General features: G+C 38.5%; 1 protein-coding gene across 5 annotated transcripts in view; it reads right to left on the bottom strand.

The window, feature by feature from the left end:
* The window catches only part of atad2b (ATPase family AAA domain containing 2B), a 183,018-nt gene that overhangs the window by 60,268 nt on the left and 100,411 nt on the right, over positions 1–22,339 (bottom strand). For all 5 annotated transcript variants that reach the window (XR_005942985.1, XR_005942984.1, XM_041187558.1 and 2 more), the window contains exons 12-17: positions 14,027–14,201; positions 13,834–13,922; positions 12,209–12,368; positions 9,859–9,949; positions 5,072–5,383; positions 1,608–1,749 (exon numbers count right to left, since the gene is read on the bottom strand). Coding sequence is in view for 3 of the 5 variants with exons in the window: in XM_041187558.1 (XP_041043492.1) it covers positions 1,608–1,749; positions 5,072–5,383; positions 9,859–9,949; positions 12,209–12,368; positions 13,834–13,922; positions 14,027–14,201 (969 nt within the window). In the remaining 2 variants the exon portion in view is untranslated. The remainder of the gene's footprint in view (positions 1–1,607; positions 1,750–5,071; positions 5,384–9,858; positions 9,950–12,208; positions 12,369–13,833; positions 13,923–14,026; positions 14,202–22,339) is intronic.

Raw genomic sequence — 22,339 nt, 5'->3', positions numbered from 1 at the left:
TTAAAAATGCAGTATAAAAATCTTCTATGGATGCTTTTAACATATTTTCTTAATAGTTTTTGGTGCTGTTAATAAGACATCGAGAACTGATTGTTAGGAGGGAACAGAATCTTTAAAATAAACTTTAAATTTCAAAACGGGAAGGACTAGCTCGACCAAATACTTTGTTTTACTTTCAAGTGTGAATATAGTGTGCAAAACTGAAAACTTCCAGGAGATGGCAACATACTGCAACATTTTTAGGAAAATCAGTTGCACAATCCAGCAATTCATAGATAATTAGATGTCTTTGTTCTGAACAGTTGAACAAACCATTACAAACTACACACATCTGCTTAACTCAGATGAACATTTCCACAGGTACAGGGCCTAGCTCTGAAGCAGAGCCATAAGGACTTGAAATGTTAACTGTTTGTCGCTCTACTGTTGCTGGCAGACCTGCTGAGTTGTCCCAGCATTTTCTGCTTTTATTTCAGATTTCCAGCATCTGCAGTGTTTTAAAGGTTTTACAGGGATAAGTATAGATGAGGGAAGCCATTCAATCCATCTACTGTATCCTTCCATGGCAAATTATGGTACCCTAACACAGCATCTAATCACTTCTTGAATAATTCTACTTCTGCTTACAAAACTTTACTCAAGAGACTATTATAGATATTGCTTTGTAACATCTGAGCTGAACTTACCTTTCATCTATCTCTATGTGCCCTTTTCGTGTAATCGTGGTTTATGTTTTAAGTTAGTTGGCAACCCATCCACTATTTTAAACATTCACTCCCTCTACAACCAACACATAATTGCAGCAGTGTGTAGTAGAGTTTATATATTTGGGGTTGTCTTAGCTCCACAAACTTCCCTCATCTTTATTTATCCCTGTAAAACCTTTAATCACAATGTCCTTTGTTATTTACAAACAGCCATGGCTCTTTATTCACCTGAGGGGATAGATTTAAAAAAAGATCTCATTGTATCATTTCAAAGAGGAGAAGGGGACTAGACACGTTGCAGTAACATGCAAAGCATCTTTCCGCAACCCCTTCCAAACCCATAACCTCTACTGCCTAGTGGAGCAAGAGCAGCAAACATATGGGAACACCTCCATGTGCATTTTTCCTTCCAAGCCACATTGCCCTGACTTAGAACTATATCAGCGTTCCTACACTGTTGCTGTCAAAAACTTAGAAATCCATTTCTAACAGCTGTACCTACAGCACATGGACTGCAGCAGTTCAAGGCAGCTGATCTTCACCACGTTCTCAAAGGCAATTAGGGATGGGCAACAAATGCTGACCTCGCATCCCATGGACAAATATAAAAATAAATTAAGGTAAAAATGTCTTTTGGTAAATTGGCATACAATTCACAGAACATTTTGGGAGAATTAAAACACTTGTTAAAATCAACACACATGGTATAAATACCAATGTTCATCTCTTCTGCCCCTTCGAATTTTACCTTTTTTACCACTGCGCCAAAAATAAGCTTTTCAAGCAAGCTTTCCAGGTAGGATATTTTTTAATTATGTTGAATTTGCGTTAAGTGTAATAAATATCCAATCAACAATCTGAACAATGACATTCAGTACATTATTATATGCAATTACTTACATGGAGAAGTGCATAAAGGGCTTATGTTTAGCAGCTGGTGGTTGTTTCTTTGGTGATCCCAATGAAGAATTACTGTCAAAAATTGCTGGTTCAACCTCATCATCACTGGGGATGTAATCTTCCAGAATGTGGTTCACACCATCTGACAAAGCAATCAAGTATAATGTAATGGAGAGTGACTCTATTTTAAGGCTATTTAATAAAATGCAACACAGGTAAAAACTGTTAAAAGTACATGGATATCTCAAATGTTTACCCTTCAATAAACTTGTAGCCTTCAAAACAAGTTTTCAAAACATTGGCTTTCTTAAATTTGTAAATACCATTGTTAAGTAGGAATTAAAACTTTACAAGCCTTCTTTGTTTTATCACAGTTAGACTAAACGTGGTGTTATTATTTCCATTCAGTCAACTACTAGGATTTAGAAACTCACCACCCAAAAAGTATAAGCATTGTGTTAACTTAAAGTCTTAATCATTATCTTTGAGAAGCTTCGCTGTAATGTTAGCAAAATCTATGCATCACCAATTACAGATATTTCAATTGTGAAATGCAACCTAAATTAGTGACTTAGCAGAATTACCATTACATCAGTTAACTACAGGGCGGGTAAATGGCGTACTATAAGCAAGTTCCTAAAATACACCTTTAAAAATATTTTAAATAATGAATGTGTAAACCAAGTTTTGGATCAAAGAATAAAGGTTAAAATATTCCAGAAATGACAAATAGGAAACAATAGCACAAAAATAATTATTTAGAAATTCAAAACTTACTTTGGGGCTGCTATTTTTATTTCGACTTTTTACAAAATGTGTCATGTAAAAAAAGCTTCTTATAAATCTTCAAGTAAAGAAATTACATTTAGAGAGAAACTCAGTCATTTGTAGTATTTCTGCTGAGGCATTTTTTGCAACATAACTAACAATCATTCAGGCTTATAATCTCAAGTAGTCCCTTCTTTGAATTCCAATGCTCTGTACCATAAAGGTCTATACCTATGATTTTCTACACTGTGAACTCCTAATTTTAAACTTATAACTGTGGGCAGTTGTCAAATGGGACCCAGGTATTCTCTCCAGGAAGTGATGGAGAAGATACAAACGCACCAACTGTTCCAGTAACATTAGAGATCATATGATTTTGGCACTCCTTTCAGTTATATGGAGATTGAGATAGAAAGGTTGCCACTGGAAATAAACCAGGCCCTATATAATATAATTTATATATTATATATAATCTGTTAGATATTATTTTATTCTGCTGGGTATTCTTCATTCATAAGAAAAATATATTCTGTTGGATAATATGAACAGATTAAGACTGCCAAATTATTTTATTTACGTACCGCAAGAATTTGAAGAATTTTAGAGCCCAGCCCAAGTGCACCAAACTGGAATATATTATTTCCACTTGATAAAGAAAAATATATCCACACAAAAACAAAACTAAAAATAAGTACAATTTAAAAATACAAATATTAAACAGCACTGTAATGATATAGTCGTCTGGTAGTGCAGAACTTGAGTATTACTGATAAAAAGAGACGTCGAAGCTTTTTGTCTTGCACTATTCAGGACACTTTGCAAGAATAGCAAGGTAAGGGGAAAACAATAGTTTATACCTGGATGTGAAGAGAGTGCTGATTGGTTGACAAGTGGACTCTGATTGATAGAAGCATTCCCATGGAGAATGCAGCAATTGATGGCGGATGATAGTTAACTGCCAACCATTGTTTGATATTTAAACCAAGCAGTTTGACCCTGATTGATCACAGCACTGCCTTAAGGAATGAGTCAGCAAATGGCTGTCACTTATTTTGTTTAGCTGAATCAGGCGCACATTCCTCAGGGTAATGCCTCGACCAATCAGGGTCAAGCTACCTGGTTTAAATTTCAAACAATGCTGGGCAGTTAACTATCAGTCACCATCCGCTGATGCATTCTCCATGGCAATGCCTCTATCAGAGTCCACTTGCCAACCAATCAGCACTCTCTTCACATACAGTATAAATTGTTGTCTTATATTGGTATTCTTGTGAAGTCTCCCGATGAGCACAAGACGAAAAACTTCGACATGTCTCTTTTTTTCAGCAATACCATAATGATATGTAGAATATTACTGATTGCTAAACAAATTACAAAATAATCCAATCAATGGCATCCAATCAACAAGAGTGAACGCAATTAAAAAATGTCATCTGAAAATTACAAGATTGGATTCGTGACTCGAATTTCCTGAGAAGTACTGGTCATAGCTCACATTCAAAACAGCAAGTTTTGTTTAGCCCAATTTTTTTCTTAGCATAGTGGTGGCAGACTAGTTCATTGATGCTGAGATTTTCCAATGCCATTTAAAGATGAAAGTCAGAGTTAACTTAACCTCCACAGAGTATTTAAAAATGAAAATACTCTAGAATAAACCCATGTCAGGTATATTCAGTTAAATTAATTGCATTATTAATCTTACAATGCACGACTTAAGCCTGGAGGTTATGACATGGGAAATATGTTTTGAAGTACACTGGCCACATGACTACGCATGTAGTACAATGTGATTATTTTCCAACAAATAGAGGAACCTATGCCATCCTTTCCAGTGCTCCAAATCATGGGCCTGAATTTTTCAGGCTGTGGACAGGCTTGGCGGGAGCGGTCGTGGAGCCAATCGCCGTCCACAATCAACTCCGTGCCGTCATTTTATGTGAGCAGGCCAATTAAGGCCCGCCCAGCGCAATAGGTGAGCCATAGTGCTCAGCGCTACCTGTGCAGGTGGGGGGAAGAGGGAGAGTCGGGGCCGTGCTCTTTCGCACATGCTCAGAAGAGCGCTTCAATTTCCCTGGGGCATGGAGCTGCCTCAGGGAGATTGAATCAACATTGAAATAATTAAATAAAAGGATTAAAAATGTATTTAAACATGTTCCCTCATGTGACTGTGTCACAAGATGGGAGATGTTTTTATATTTGGGAAATTTTTAAAATTTATATCATAAAAGACTTAGGAAACCTCATCCCGCTCATGGATGAGGTTTCCTTAAAAACACAAAGGCCGCTTAGCCTTTTCGCTCGCCTGCCAACCTTAAGATTGGACAGGCACCGTTAACAATTACATCAAATACTTTGTTAAGGGCCTTAATAAGCCATTTACATTTTGACGGGCGTGCAGACAACTACGGTGCACGCCCGCCAAACAAAATATCGCGGGACTGCGTGATGACGTCAGGACGCACGCCCAATGTCATCGCGCATCATTTTACGCTTCAGGCTCACCCCCGCAGGCCAACTGAAAAATCCTGCTCATGAATATTTTGTACAGCAGTGTACAGTTTGTAGTATTAAAGTGTTTATTTTGTACCATTATTTTATGGAACATCAGATGGCCCTTCATCACAAAATATAGTCATTTGATTAACACAGCAATTATATGACAGTTATAAAGTATAAAATTTATAATGTATACAGACCATCTTTGCTGTCATTCGGTGTCTGTTCAGCATGAGGAAAAACCTTGTACAAAGCAATTAAAATTCTTGTAAAGACATTTTCCAGCAGAGGCCTAATGATGTGTGATAGCGCTTCTCCTGAAGAGGTCACAGCTCGTTGTGAAGCAGGCACGATGTTCTGCATGGCAAGGTAGAAGTCCTGTGCACTTATTACGATAGACGAGACATCTAGCTGCAGCTTCTGACTAGTTGCATAAATCTGAGGATAGCGTCGGCGAAGGGCAAACAAGGCTGCCTCAGTGCAAAGTGCTTTAATATCAGCCCCACAGTAGCCTTAAAAAAATAGAAAATTCTTAAATATCAAAGCAATTAATTTATGTGACAACAATTCAAAATTAAAATAGTACTGCTGCTCTAAAATGCAAAACATTTACTTTATTCATGGATTGTGATTTAAATCTGTAGTATCACAATTATTGATTGGCTATGCACAAAAGTTGGCCATTTGACCCATCATATCCATGTCAGCTCTCTGCAAGAGCAACTCATTTAGCCTCCATTATCCCACCCTCTTCCTCTCTTCAGATGCTTATCCAATTACCTTTGAAAGCCTCAACTGAACCTGCCTCCACCACATTCAGGCAGTGCATTCCAAATCCTAACTACACATTGCGTAATGTTTTCCCCCCATATATTGCCTTTGGTTCTTTTGCCATCTACCTTAAATTGGTATACTATGATTCTCGACCCTTCTGCCAGTGGAAATAGTTCTTCTCTATTACACTGCCTAAGTCCCTCATGATTTTGAATCCTATTTTAAATCTACTAGTGGCCTCCTTGTCTCTGAGGAGAGCAATTTCAGCTTTGCCAATCTATCCATGTAACAGTCCATGAAGTCCCCCATTCCTGGGACCATTCTTGTATATTCTCTATACAGTCTTCACAAGCATCCTAAAGTGCAGTGCCCAGAGTTGGGCACAATACTCCAGTTGAGATAAAGCCAGTGTTTTACATTTCTCATAACATCCTTGCTTTTGTGCCCTCTGCCCCTATTTCTAGACCCCAGGATCCCCTATGCTTTTTAAATCACTTTCTCAACCTGCTCTGCCATCTTCAATGATTTGAGCACACATACCTCCAGGTTTCTCTGTTCATGCATCTCCTTTAGAATTGTACTCTATTTTATATTGCCTCTCCTCATTCTTCTGATCAAAATATATCACTTTACACTTCCATGCATTAAATTTCATCGCTCCACCTATTTCATCAGCCTATGTCCTCTTGAAATCGATCACTGTCCTCATTACAGTTCACAATACTTCCATGTTTTGTATCACCTGCAAATTTTGAAATTGTGTCTTGTATAGCCAAGTCTAGGTCATTAATATAATATAGATGTTAAGAAAAGCAGTGATCCGAGGATCGACCCCTGGAGAACACTTTCCCCCAATCCGAAAAATAACTGTTCAACAATATTCTGTTTCTTTTTACTTAGCCAATTCAATATACATGCTGCCAGTCCCCTTTATTCCATGGGATTCAACTTTGCTGTCAAACCTGTTAAGTGACACTTTATCAAACACCTTCTGGAAGTAATATACACAAATCAACCATGTTACCTTCATCAGTCCTTAAATCAAGTGAGTTAAAAAAACAATCTGCCTTTAACAAATCTTGCTGGCTTTTCTTAATTAAGCCATAATTTTCTAAGCAACTATTAATTTTGGCACTGATTATCATTTCTAAAAGCTTTTCTTTCAGCGAAATTAAACTAACTGGCCTGTAGTTGCTAGGTTCATCCTTACACCTTTTTTTTGAGAAAGGGAGTAACATGGGCAACTCTCCGGTCCTCTGGCATTACCCCTATATCTAAGTTTGGGGGGGGGGGGGGGGGTCGGAATTTTATGGCCTGGACCCCTATAATTTCCACCCTTACTTTTGTTAGCATCCTCGGATGGTATACAATTCAGTCCTGGTGACTTATTAACTTTAAGCACAGCCAGCCATTATAATATATCCTGTTTATTACTCAGTCATGTTGCTCAAATATTTTGCAGTACACACCGAATACAGCCTTTTTTGACTACAAGATAAATTGAATCGGGGTGGGGGAGGGCAGGGATGGGCAGGGAATTGAGGGTTTCGGATTAACTTCAGCATTTCAAGAGAACTTCTGATCTCATCAATCATGTCGCTTTTGCCTAGCTCTCAGCAGCTAATTCAAAGGCAACATTGGCAGAAACTGCAGGTACAGCGTCTGAACAAAGAATCAGCATGATATAAGGTAGGGAGAATTGCTTCGACACTCTAGTTAGAAAAAAGCCAATGTAGGAAATCTAATAAGAACATGAAATACACGGGTGACCTGTTCATATCCAAAAAGAAAACCACTTACTTAAATTTTATGCACAGAATGATCGTCTGGTTTTCAATCCTGAAAAGTATCACCATCCAAACAACTAACCCAGCTGTTCTCTTTTTAGATGTTCAAGGTTTTGCGATGTATGCCCCACATTTGCATTTTTTTCCCTTACCTTGCAGTAAACTTCCTTCAATCAATATGAGGTTTTGAAAGGACTGTTGCATGGTCGACATGATCATCAAACAGCAGCTTTCAAATGTTTATCAGTTTACAATCCAAAATACATAGATGTAGAATCATTAACCAACATTGTCTACTTGAGCAAAACCATTTTGGGGCTCATTTATCAATACGCCTCTACTATTAAAAAAAGACCATGGTGCCCTCTAACACTGATCTCAAAATTATTCACTGCAGATTGAGCAGATTAGACCTACTCATTCTATGCTCCAATGAGAGGTGATCTTATTGAAGTATAAGGTCTGAGGAGGCTTGAAGGGATAGATCCTGAAAGGATGTTTCCCCTTGTGGGGGAAATCTAGGACTGTTGGGCACAGTTTAAAAATGAGAGGTCTCCCACTTAAGACAGAAATGAGGAGGAATTTCTTCTCTTAGGTCATTAGTCTTTGGAATTCTCTTCCACAGAGAGCAGTGGAGGCCAGGTCATTGAATATATTCAAGGTTGAGTTAGACATGTTTTTGATCTACAAGGGAGTCAAGGGTTATGGGGGATAGTCAGGAAAGTGGAGTTAAGGTCACAATCAGATCAGTCATGATCTTACTGAAAGGCAGAGCAAGCTTGAGGGGTCAAATGACCTACTCCTGCTCCTATTTCTTACAATCCTATGGTAGCAAGTGGCTGCTAAAACATAAATAATGTACACTTATGCCATAAACTATAGAAAGGAAGTTGTACTCTATTAGCCTATATTTGAATTCGGACACGTGTATTTAAGCACACCGAGCAGCACATACATGTATGGGATTCGGCGGCAACACCAAATGCAATTGACCAAGGCTGAGGATTTGAAGGATTTGTACCATGGATGAAATGAATCTGTAGTCATACTTATGAACATACAAATTAGGAACAGGAGTAGGCCATTTAGCCCCTTAAGCGTGCTCTGCCATTCAATAAGATCATGGCTGATTTGATTGCAGCCCCAGCTCCACATTCCACCTACCCCCGATAGATTCTTGACTAACAATCGTGTCAAAGGTTATCTACCTCTGTCTTAAAAATATTCAATGACCCTGCCTCCGGTGCTCTCTGGGGAAGAGAGTTCCAAAGATCCACGACGCTCAGAAAAGATTTCTTCTCATCGGTCATAAATGGGAGACCCCTTATTTTTAAACTGTGCCCCCTAGTTCTAATGTCTCCCACAAGGGGAAACATCCTTTCAGCATCCACCCTGTCAAGTCAATTAACTAACATTGTTATACTTCTATTATGTGGTTCTCCATACGCAGATGCAGGTTTCCATAGTCTGGGACCCCTGTAGCCAACCAGATTGTATGAGGTCAATGGCCATGAAGATTTCTTTTTTCACTGGGTCTGAGCACCTGTCCTGAGTCTAACTCTGGTCACCAAAAACATTGTTTTAGCAAGTGCAAAACTCCACAAACACTGCTGTTGCCATCATATTACAGCACGATATCATTGGCTAGATCATGATAATTCTTTATCGAGTCAGACATCTGGTGTACTGTGGCATCAGCAACAGACAACGCGCTTATGCTGCGAATATGCAATAAATTTGTCATTATAATTGCACATGTGCAGTTCTGAGTTGCAGGTTGAGTGGGAGAGCTGCAAAGCAAGTGCAGTGTAAATATAAGAGAGCAGTCCTCTAGACTGCTAAAACAAGACCAATCTTGCAGTATAAATAGATCTTTGGTGTCAGCAAATTGTCACTTCTTCTGCATTATGAGTCAAGATCCTGAAACTCCCTACTTAACTGATGGCTATGTGGTAACACCTTCATCAAACAGACTGCAGCGGTTCAAGAAAGCAACTCACCACCACTTCAGGTAAACTAGGGATGGACAATAAATGCCTGTCTTTCCAGTAACATTCATATCCAGAGAAAGAATTTTTTAAAATTGGTATTTTATTAATGCTGAGAAAACAAAAATCTCATCTCTAAAAATTGAAAAGGCATAAGGAACAAAATACCATACATCTTAACACACTTACTGATATGTAATAGACTCAAAATTTGGTTGAAGCTAATTTAGCTAAAAAGTAAGCACTTGCATGTTCAGTATAAGCTAAACAGCCACCATTTGTTGAACTAGAATCAGCCATACTTCAGCTCATCTCCCTTCAACATACTTAATAGCGCAACGCAGCTGCTCAAGCAATCATCGTCCAAAGAAATCATAAAATTCAATATACAATAATAATATAAACACATTTTAAAATTATTTTAAGTTAAATACTCACCTACACATTTTTCAGCTAACTCATCAAGGAAACCCTGCAACAGTTTTGGATTCCAGTCTCTGGTATGTATCTGAAATATGTGCTTTCGTGCCTAAATGGTTAACAAAAATAACCAGATGCAGCCTTAGTATTTTTGCTCCCATAACACTGCAAAATGGAACAAATTTGGAATCATAATTTTAAAACAACATTCATTCAAAATCAGTATGTTAAAAATGTTTTCAGCCATTATTTTGCTTTTTCAGTAAAAGGATGATACACAAATAAAAAGAAAGTTTTTAACAAAACATATCTTCAATAATTTAGAATTTATATGCACAAAATTAATGATTTAGTAATAGAAATTCCTTCAAGGACTTTCCCCTAGAGAAGTGCCCCTCTCTCCAGCTCTTGGGGATTGAGTTCTGCCTTAGTCCCAGTGTTGGTAATTTCACATGAACATTAATTGTTAGAATTTACAGTTTCTATGAGAGATAGATCATTGGAGATACACTGCTCACCCCTCTTCTGGTGCACACTTAGTAGTTGCACATCATAATCTTAGTAACATGACAACCAGAGAAAATTTAGAAACACCAAATGATGAAGCAAGCACAAGAGGAATTAAACAAAATACTTGTATTCCTCATCCCCCCTTGCCCCTGCATCATGATATATAACGTAAGCAATGAAATTTAAAAGTCAGAGCCAATTGGCATTGTTCAGGATTTTCATTAGAGTTGGGGAAAGGGAGAGAAATTTACACTGAGACAGCATCAGATGTTTATGAGTCACTTTTGATACTGAGCTCAGTTTTTGATGCCGTCCAGTTAGGTCTGGACCAAGATGGATGACCATCTGTTCATGGTCCTCATTATTGGAGACTTGAGTGCAGGCTACATCAAAAATAGCATCAATAAAAATTTCTAACTTAGTGTGGAGAAAAAAAATGAATCAAAAAGTATATTTTATAATTAGGGAAATAAATGGTTTAGTCAAAGGATAACGGAAAAACTCCACCGTAAGTAAGTTTACAGTGGTGCATTTTGGTAGGAGAAAAATGAAAGTCACAAAATCTTGTAAGGACTCAATAAGCTTAATGACCTTCTTTAGTGCCCAAATTACTCCATGACATTTTGCAAAGCTAGGGTCCAAATGGGGGGAGAGGAGTAAAGGCACTTAGGGGTATTGATACACAAATTATAAGGAGTAGAGGTTACTAAGGCTATAAAAATGCGACATAAAACACTGGGATTCATTTGTAGAATGGTACTGAAAGGCAGAGGAGTTAAGTTACACATTCACAGAACTTTAATTTAACCATGCTTGAAGTACTGTGCACAGTTCTAATCTCCACATGACAAAAACGATATAGAGGAACTGAAAAAGATGCGAAGATTTACAAGGATGATATCAGAACTGGGATCAGGGCAGATTGAGCAGGTTGGAACTCTTTTCTCTAGAAAACGCCGAGGTGTGACCCAATGAGGGTCTTTAAAATTATGAAAGGATTTGATAGGGTATCCATAGAGAAGATCTTTTCACTTGAGAGCAGTCCAAAATCAGGATACATAAATATTAGATAGTCACTAATAAATCCAAACAACAACAACTTGTATTTATGTAGTGCTTTCAACATAGTGAAATGTCCTGAGTTGCTTATGGGGAATTCAGGAAAAATACTCTTTACCCAGAGTGTGGTTATATTGTGGAACTTGCTCTGCCAGATGAAGTGGATAGCATAGATGCATTTAAGCTAAAGCTAGATAGGTACCTGAGAGAGAAAGGAGAAGAAGATATGTTGGCAGGGTTAGATGAAGTGGGTGTGTGTGTGTGTGGGGGGGGGTGGGGGGTGTGGGTAAGGAAGGGAGGTTCAAGAGGGGCATAAAACACAGGCATAGGCTTTTGGATCTAATGACCTGTTTATGAGCTGTATGTTCTATGTAAAAACACTGTAAATTGGGGCAGTAAAGTTTTTAAAAAATTAAATTTAAAGGAGGGTTTGGAGTGGAAAAACAAAGTTATTTTGCTTCTATTACTCTTGCTTCTTTTGTGCACTTCCTGCCAACATTTACTACTATAAATTCCTGTGGAAATGCTGGACCAACATAGAAAACCAAGCAGCATTAAAAATAAGACATTTATATTTTATCATCAGTAATGTCCATTAATATTTTACCTTACATCATTGATGTGATTGATATTGCTTCATTAAACACGCTGTATTGCAGCAACAACAGAGTCAATGTTTTACTGAAACCACATGAAGCAGCAAAAATCACCATCCAGATGACATTATCCATCAGCCATAGGAAAGCTACAATATAAAGCTTCAGGAAGGAAATAGGGTGTTAAAACTTTTACAATATACCTTTTTATCAGGCAGGTTAAAAAGGAATTCCCTGTCAAAACGACCGGGTCTCCTGAGCGCAGGGTCAATGGAATCAAGTCTATTTGTAGCACCAATTATAACTACTTCCCCTCTATTGTCCAGTCCATCCATCAGTGCCAGCAACGTAGACACTATAGAGCTGATAAAGAAATATTAGTTAACTTTTTTTCATTGATACACTGCAAGTATAAATAACCAGAACACATTATTAACTTTTAGCACACACATAAGCCATTTACTTGAGCAACAAGGCAGCGTTCAGATAAAATATTAACATAAACTTTAGATTTCTAACGAAATCTTTCAACTTTCAAAGTGAATCCAAAAGAGGAAATCCAAACAAAGTCTGATTGAAGTATTGAAGGATTTATGTGGCAACATCTCGTCCTATAAAGAGAACAGTTCTAGCTACATTTATTTTATTTGCCTGACCAAGAAGAACACACTTAGGACAAACAGTTTAAGCTTAGTACTTCCAGACTGATATAAGTGAAACCTGGGAGGAATTGAAAAGGACTCTGTCTTGATTCAAGTATCTTGTTTGAAAAGTGTCATACCGATTCTTAATGAAGTAGCTTCATTTTATCCTCAGCATGGAAATAAAAATATTTTCTGGTACTGTTAAAGATTTGTAAAGTGCAAATAATGCTTTACTTGTTTAATCCAATTTGTTAAATGATTATAAAAAAATACACTAAACATGGTATATTTGGACTTTCAAAAATAGTTTGATAAATTCTACAAGAGATCTGTTTCAAAGATCAAGATCAATTATCAAATGTGCCAATGACTACATGAGCAAAACAGCGGAAGGGCAGAAAACAAACGGGGTAACCTAGATGTTTCTCAGCCTGGCAAAGCTAAATAATTCATTACGAAACATGCTGGAGATGAATTCACAAATACACTCCCTATACAATGTATTCCGCTTAAACCTTTGCTACTTTATCCAACACAAAATATCAAGCCTCTCAAATAAGGCAATGTATAAGAATCTATTGCTTTAATTGACTTGACAATCTAGGCACACTGTGGCCAATAATTTATTCAATCAGAAAATTAACTTATTTAATGCAATCAAGTGGCTGACTTGATAATGCTACCTCCACCCCACAACAAGTGGACCAGATGGCTAAAAATTCCCAAATAATTTGATGTTAAGTTTAACATTCAATCTGAATCAGCAACTTTCTGGTACAGATGGGATTCCAACTTGGTATGTGTTAAGTGAGCACTGAACTATTAGATAAAGTCAAATGAGATAATTTCGTGGTGGCTGAGCAGTAAGTAGTTAGAAAAATTCTATCAGATATTGTAGAAATTAGTGAATAGCAGACACACAGAAAAACAGATTAAATCAAGAAACGTTCAACAATTAGTTTTCTTGACCTTTTCATCAACACTGGAGAAAGAATTGCCATGGAGGCCGTGTGGCAACATTGAAATTGCATTGAAAAAAAAGTATTCAAGGTGATCCTACACATAAAAAGCACTACAATTTCTTCCCCTCATAATTATAGCTTTTCTTTCTCAGTTGATAATTCTACATGTTTAAAAGCTCCATTACAATTTAATTAGTTACTGCAGAATTCATAAAACTATACCTATGAATTTGATCTTGTCTGCTGGAACGAACTGGCGCTAGACCATCAATTTCATCAAAAAATATAATGGAGGGTCGCATTAAGTAAGCCTGCAAAAAATCAAATATTGTGAATAATAAATACAAATTATATATAAGAATTACAATTGTGCATTCAAAGAAAATAGAAATATGTTGCTACTTGCTTTCTTTACCTGATCAAACAGGAGCCTAAGTTGTCGTTCAGACTCTCCTACCCATTTGCTTAGACAATCTGCACCTTTCCGCATGAAGAATGAAACTTTCTTGTCTCCTACACTGCATTCGTTAGCCAGGGCCCTAGCTACCAAGGTTTTGCCGGTTCCAGGCGGTCCATAGAATAAACAACCCCTGTATCATCCAATGATAAAGAAAATAATTAATAAATGTACATCAGAGTTCCAAATATATTTTAAATATTTACTTCTGATTTTGAAATTCATTACTCCATAATAGTTCTGAACTACACTGTCCATTTCCCTCCTCTCCCTTCCATGGGATCTATTACATGCCCCTGAAAAGTCAGCCATGAGCTCCATCTGAAAGGCAGTGCAGAATATCCTCAGTACTGCATGAAAGTGTCGGCCTAAGTAATGCACTCAGGTCTCTGAAGTGGAGCTTGAATTCAGGTCCCTCTGACTCAGAGGTAAGAGTGCAACCATTGAGCCAAGACTGAAAATTAGCACAATAACATAAGAATCAAGGGTAGGTCATCCGTTGCTTTGAGCCTGCCCCACCATTCGATAAGATCATAGCACATCTCAAATCCATTTTCCTGTCTGCCCCCATAATTTTGACTCCCATGTCGATCAAAAATTTAACCCAGCCTTGGATATATTCAATGACTCAGCCACCAATCCTCTCTTGGGAAGAAACTTCAACAGAAAACAACCTTCAAGAGAAAAAAAAATTCTCATTTCAGTCTTAGAGATCCCTTATTTTTAAACATGCCCCCTAGTTCTAGATTCCCCCATGAGGGGAAATATCCTCTCAGCATCCATCCTGTTAAGTCTCGTCAGGGTCTAAAATGTCTCAATCTCTCTTTCTTCGTAAAGACTCAACTTGGTCAACCTTTCCTCAAACTAATCCCTTCATCCTAGGAATCAGTCCAGTGAATGTTTTTTGAGATGCTGATAATGCAACTATATCCTTTAAATCAGGAGACCAAAACTGTACACAGTACTCCAGACACGGTTAACTAAGGCCCTGTATGGCTGTAGCAACACTTCCCTATTTTGATACTCGATTCCCCTTGCAATAAATATCAACATCCATTTGCATTCCTAATCACTTGCTGCACCTGCACCTAACATCTTGTGATTCATATAGCAGCCATAGAATTCTGCAGTCTCTCGTCATTGATATAATATACTGATTTTCCATTCTTCCTGCCAAAGTTAGCTAACCAGTCCTTTATCCATGTTAATATGTTACCCCCTACACCACAAGCTCTTATTTTGTGTAGTAACTTTCAACACCTTATCGAATGCCTTTTGAAATCCAAACACACATATACAGGTTCCCCTTTATCCACCTTGTTACCTCCTCAAAGAACTCTAATAAATTAGTCAATCAAAATTTCCCTTCAAAAAGCCACGTTGTATTATGATTTTCTACATTTCCTACTATTACATCCTTAAAAATCGATTCTAGCATTTTCCCTATGACATGTTAGGCTAACTGGCCTACAATTTCCTGCTTTCTGCCTTCCTTCTTTCTTGAATAGAGACGTTATATTTGCAATTTTCCAATTCGCTGGGGCCAAAACCTAGGGAATTTTGGAAAACCACAAACCAATGCATCTAATATCTCCCATCCACTTTTTTCAAGACCTTAGGGTGCAAGCCATAGGGGCCAGGGGACTTGTCAGCCTTTAGTTTTAATAGTTTTCTCATTACCTGTTCCCTAGTGACTGAGATTAATTTAAATTTCCCCCTTCCCTTTTACCTCTTGATTTTCATGTATTCTTGAGACACAAAGCTGAAAACTAAATATTCAGGGGTATGTGACTTTTTGAAATGACAGGGAGGAAGGAAAGGGTGGAGGGGTAGCTTTGTTAGTACGAGATGGAATAAGCATGATAGCAAGAAAGGATCTTGACTCAGAAGATGTAGCATCCATATGGGTGGAGGTAAGAAATAACAAGGGGAAGACGACACTGGTTGGAGTAGTCTATAGACCCCCTGACAGTAGCTATACTGTAGGAAAGAGAATAAATCAGGAGATAATGAGGGCATGTAAAAAAGGCAATGCATTAACCATGGGTGACTTTAATCTTCATGTAGATTGGGAAAATCAAATTGGCAGAGGTAGACACGAGCAAGATTTCAAAAGAGTATATTTGGGGCAGTTTCTTAGAACAATATATGTTTGTGAAGCCAACCAGGATCAGGCTATTTCAGATCTGGTAATGTGTAATGAGGCAGGTTTAATAAATGATCTCAGAATAAAGGATCCCCTAGGAAACAGTGACCATAATATGGTAGAATTTAGCATTCAGTTTGAGAGTGAGAAACTTGGGTTGGAAACAGCTTAAATAAGGGTAATTACAATGGAATTAGGGCAGAATGGACTGGGAAAGCAGTTTAGCAGAAAAGACGGTTGATGAACAATGGCAGACGTTTAAGAAAATAGTTAATGGCTCTCAAAAAAGATATATCCCAGTGAGGAAGAAGGATTCAAGGAAGGGAATAAACCAAATATGGTTAACCAAGATAAGGACAACATCAAATTGAAAGAAAAAAAAATACAATATGGCAAAGATTAGAGGTAAGCCAGAGGATTGGGTAAGTTTTAAAAACCAACAAAAAATGACGAAAAAAAAATACAGAGGGAGAAAATAAACTTTGAGGGTAAACTAGCAAGTAATATAAAAACAGACAGTAAGAACTTCATTAAATATACAAAAAGGAAGAGAGAGGCCAAAGTGAACATATGCCCTTTAGAGAATGAGGCTGGGGATCCAGAAAATGGCAGAGGAGTTGAATAAATACTTTGCTTCAGTCTTCACTGTAGAAGATACTAATAGCATTCCAAAAATACTAAATATCAAGAGGCAAAGGGGAGGGGGAGGAGGAAATAAGTACAATCACTATCACTAGAGAAAAAGTACCAGGGAAACTAAAGGGGCTAAAGCCCAATAAGTCACCAGGACCTGCTGGGTTTCATCCTCGGATATTAAAGGAGCTAGCTACAGAGATAGTGGATGCACTGGTAGTAATCTTCCAAGAATCCTTACATTCTGGAAAAGTCCCAGAGGATGTGGGTCAATTTTGTCTCCCTCCCTTATTCAAAAAGCGAGACAAAAAACGGGTAACTATAGGTCAGTTAGCTTAACATCTGCCATTGGGAAAATGTTGGAGTCTATAATAAAGGATGTATTGGCATAGCATTTAGAAATACATAATTGATCAAGCAGAGTTAGCATGGCTTCATGAAGGGGAAGTCATGCCTAACAAATTTATTAGAATTCTTTGAGGAGGTAACAAGCAGGATAGATAAAGGGAGGAACCAGTAGATGTAATATATTTGGATTTCCAAAAGACATTCGATAAGGTACCGTACACAAGGCTACTTAATAAGATAAGAGCCCATGGTGTTGAGGGTAGTATATATTAGCATGGATAGAGGATTGGCTAACTAATAAAAGACAGAGTTGGGATAAGGGGGGCATTTTCAGGATAGCAACCTGTAATTAGTGGAGTGCCACAGGGATCAGTGCCAGGGCCTCAATTATTTACAATATACATTAATGATTTAGATGAGAGAAGCGAATGTACCATCACCAATTTTGCATTTAACACAAATAGGTGGGAAGGCAAGTCATGATGACACAAGGAGTCTAGAGAGAAATATAGAAAGGTTAAGTGAATGGGCAAAAACTTGGCAGATGGAATATAATGTGGGAAAATGTGACGTTATGCACTTTGGCAGGAAGACTAGAGGAGTTGCATGGAGAAAGGTTGCAGAAGGCTGCGGTCAAAGGGGATTTGGCAGTCCTTGTGCATCAATCCCAAAAAGGCAACACAGAAGTTCAACAGGTAATGGGGAAGACAAATGGAATATTGGTCTTTAATTTCAAAGGGGAGTATAAAAATAGGGAAGTCTTGCTAAAACTATACAAGGCACTGGTTAGACCACACCAAGAATACTACAACAGTTTTGGTCCCCTTATCTAAGGAAAGGTATAATGGCATTGGAGGCAGTCCAGGAAAGGTCACTAGGTTGGGCCTATACTCATTGGAGTCAAGAAGAATGAGAGGCGACCTTATTGAAACATATAAGATTCTTAGGGGGCTTGACAGGGTAGATGCTGAGAGGTTGTTTCCCCTTGTGGGAGAGTCTAGAACCAGAGGGCATAATCTCAGAGTAAGGGGGCGCCCATTTAAAACAGAGATTAGTAGGAATTTCTTCTCTCAAAGGGTAGTCAATCTGTGGAATTCTTTACCGCAGAGGGCTGTAAAGGCCGAGTCGTTAAGTATGTTTAAGGCTGAGATAGACAGATTAGAAATCTGTCTAAGGGAATCAAGGGTTACAGGAACAAGGCAGGAAAATGGAGTTGAGGATTATCAATTCAACCATGATCTCATTGAATGGCAGAGCATGTTAAATGGCCTACTTCTGCTTCTACATTTTATGGTCTTATGGGATGTTTTTGTCTCCTACAGTGAAGTCATATACAAAATACCTGTTCAACACTTCCGCCACTTCCTTATTTTCTATTATTAATTCCCCAGACTCACCTTCTAAGGGTACAACACTCACTTTAGTTATTGTTTTCCATTTTAAATGCTTGTAGAAACTCTTATCTGTTTTTATACTTCTAGCTAGCTTTCTCTCTCACTCTAATTTCGCCCTCATTTTTTTTGCCATTCTTTGCTGCTTTCAAAAATCTTTCAAATCTTCAGACCTATTACTAGCCTTCACAGTATTGTACACTTTTTCCTTCAATTTGATATTCTCATTAACTTCTTTAGTTAGCCACAGATGGTGCATCCTTCTCAGAGTCTTTCTTCTCAATGGAATTTATCTTTACTGAGAATTGTAAAACATCTTCTCAAGCACCTGCTACTTCTCTACTGTCCTGCCTTCTAACCTGTTTTCCCAGTTCACTTTAACCAACTCTGACCCCATACCCTTCTAATTGCCCTTATTTAAGTTTAATACACTAGCCCGAGGCCTACACTTCTTCCACTCAAAATGAATGTGAAATTCTATCATGTCATGATCACTGTTGCCTAGCGGCTCCCCTATCACAGGGTCATTAATTAATCCTGTCTCAATGCACGTTACGGGCGGAATTTTCCAGCCTGTCATTTAGGTGGGTCGGGGCAGAAAATGCAGTGAGCCATTCAGAAGTCCATTGACTTCTGCGGGACTGGAAGATCCCACCAATGGAAGGGGCTAGAAAATAGGTCTAAACAGCCTGCTCCCTGGGTGACACATAGAACAGGCTTGTCCAATCTTTTTTGCATGAGGCCCACATTTCCATTTTTTCCCTCACTCAAGGGGCCAATGAGCAGATATTGGGAAGATACAGGAATTTCAAAAAGAAGTTGAGTATGAAGAAAATAAAACAACATCAAAGCAATAAATTGATCATTTTTAAAAAGTAATTAATAAAAATGACCTTCAGAGTCTAAGAGGGTGATTGTGTGTGTGTCCATCTCTCTCCCAGTCTCAGGATGTTTACTCACTCACCCTCACCCACTGAGAGTGGGTGAGAATATAGCCAGGATTTTCCAGGGGTTGTGGCAGCCCAGCCAAAAGTACATAGACTTTCAGTGGGATCAGACAATCCCAGCCGCAGGCAGGGCCGGGAAATCCTGCCCTGTGTGTTGGTGTTTGGGGTGAGGGTGACTGAGGCTCCTGAGACTGGGAGTACACCATGCGTTTACACGTGCACACAGACACCCCGCATCCCACCCCACCCTGATCTTCTCCCTCCCCAGGCTCTGCAGCACCTTCTCTTTTCTTCCCCCACAAATTCTCTCTCTCCCCCCCAGCACATTTACTGCCGCAGGTGATCACTGTTCATCCAATCAGAGGCTGTATCCCTTTTGGCATATGCTGCTGATACTCTCCCACTTTTGCTGCTAGTGTAGTGGCCTGTGATTGGAGGAGCAGCCTTTTGCCGAATCTTCAACTTCACTTGCGTGTCTTACCAAAATTTTGAACAGAGGCTTCGCAGGCCACAATCTGTCCTGCAAGCCTGCACTAGAACATACTGCTCTAAGAAATTATCCCAAATGATCTCATCTTCCAGGCTACCTTTGTCAATCTGATTCATCCAATATACATAAGACTAAAATCACCTACCATTTCCTACAAGCCACCATTATTTCTTCCTCTTATACGCAGTCCTACAGTATAGCAATTGTGAGGGGGGCCTAAAAACTACTCCCATGAAAGTGAATTCTAACCTTTGCTATTTCTTATCTCCACTCAAACTGATTCCATGTCTAGAGGGATAATAGACAGCACTCAAGGGGACAACACTGACAATGATACTGGGATTATTTCCACTTTTTATGATTAACTGTTTAACATGCGCAATGTTCTGTATTAAATCACAAAATGGAAAACTTCTGATGACCTTTGTTCTCTCTTCACAGACACTGCCGACTTTAAGTAGTTCCAGCGTTTCCTGTTATTATTTCAGATTTCCAGCATCCACAGTATTGAGATTTTGTACTAATATTAAATATCAATTCAATCTCACTTACAATCAGTATAAAGTGGTAAATATAGGTTCAAGCAGAGATGGTAGAGGTAAAGGATGGGTTGAAAATTGATAGCACAGTGGACTGGAAAGGCTGCCTATGCTTAAAGTGAATAAGGCACCTGGTACAAAAGACTTGAATTCAAGGTTGCTAAGGGAAGTTGGAGTGGAAATAGTGGAATGGCCTGCAATAGTTCTCTAATTGTCTCTAGAAACAGGGAAGGTGCCAGAGGACTGGAAAATGGCAAATGTGATAGCCTTGTTCAAGAAAAGATACAAGAACATTCCTAGTAACTACAGGCCGGTCAGCTTAACATCAATGGTAGGCAAGATTTTAGAAACAATGATCAGAGAAAAAATTAACTGACACTCGGAGAGGTTTGAGTAAAACTTCAAAATTCACTGACGATACCAGACTTGGAGGTATGGCAAACAGCGAGAATGAAATTAACAGACTGCAACAGGACATAGGTAGCCTAGCAAAATGCACAGACAAGTGGCAGATCGAAATTAATACTGAGAAAGAGCGAGGTGATGCATTTTGGCAGAAGGGATAGGGAGAGGCAATATAGAGTTAATGGAGTTCTAAAGAGCGCACAGGAACAGAGGGCCCTAGGGATTCATGTGCATATATCTTTGAAGGTTGCATGACATATTGAAAGATGAGTTAGCAGAGGAAATTCCTTCAAAGAGGTATTTATTGCAAAAGCAGGACGTTAGGCTGAACCTTTATACAAAGTGCTGGATAGGCCACACCGAGAGTATTGTATCCAGTTCTGGCCACCACGCTTTAGGAAGGATGTGAGAGTCCTCAAGAGGGTGCAGAGGTGGTTTACCCGAATGGTCCCAGGGACAAGGAAACCTTAGCTACAAGGTCAGGTTGGAGAAACTGGGTCTATTCCTCTTGGAGAATGGGAGACTGATAGAGCTGTACAAGATTAGGACAGGTTTAGATAAGGTGAAAAAAGAAAAGCTGATCCCATTAGCTGATAGCACAAGGATTAAGGGGAACAGATTTAAGGTTTTGGACAAGACATACCAAGGGGATATAAAGGAAGAACTTTTAAGTGGCAAGGGTTATTGAGTTGGAACTTGCTGCATATAAGGGTGGTGGAAGGAAAATGATCAATGATTTCAAAATGAAATTGGATAGGCACTTGACAAAAATAGACTTGCAGGCTATATAGTGGGGGAGTGGGACTGACAGGATTGCTTTATAGAGAACCAGCATGGAGGCGATGGCTGAATGACAATGACTCGAAAGGCAGCAACCATGTCAATCGCATTTAAACAACCCAATAGCAATCCTCTTAAACATGAAGGTATTAAAATTAGGTCTGACCAATACACCTTCTAGTTGCTCATCAATACAAAAGGCTGTGATGGATATGTCCTATTTCAAGTTACGCAAATTTTTATATTGTATATTTTTATGAATGCCCATTGAGGCTAAGGCAGTAATATTTCACAATGAAGCTGCATACTTTTCTTTGTGTAAACTTCTTTTGCAGTAAAATAACTGTTTTAGCTTAAAAAACAGGTGTGCCATCATTCAGCAACAGGCCACGGCGTCTCCTTATTTCCCATCAGCACAAGAATAAATTGGGCACCCCGGCGCAAATTGTCTAGTATATACTGCAGAAAAGTGAAACACCAGAAATTACCTTTGGCGGTTAATTTTTTTGTGTGAAGCATCACAAATATTATTAAGAGATAGTGTGAATCATATGGTTTTGATTTCAAACTTCTGAAGTCCAGTTAACTGGAA

Source organism: Carcharodon carcharias, chromosome 5 (genome assembly GCF_017639515.1).
Source record: "Carcharodon carcharias isolate sCarCar2 chromosome 5, sCarCar2.pri, whole genome shotgun sequence".
NCBI classification, from domain to species: Eukaryota; Metazoa; Chordata; class Chondrichthyes; order Lamniformes; family Lamnidae; genus Carcharodon; species Carcharodon carcharias.
The sequence above is the reverse complement of the archived record's forward strand: the minus strand, read 5'-3'. Positions and strand labels throughout refer to the sequence as shown.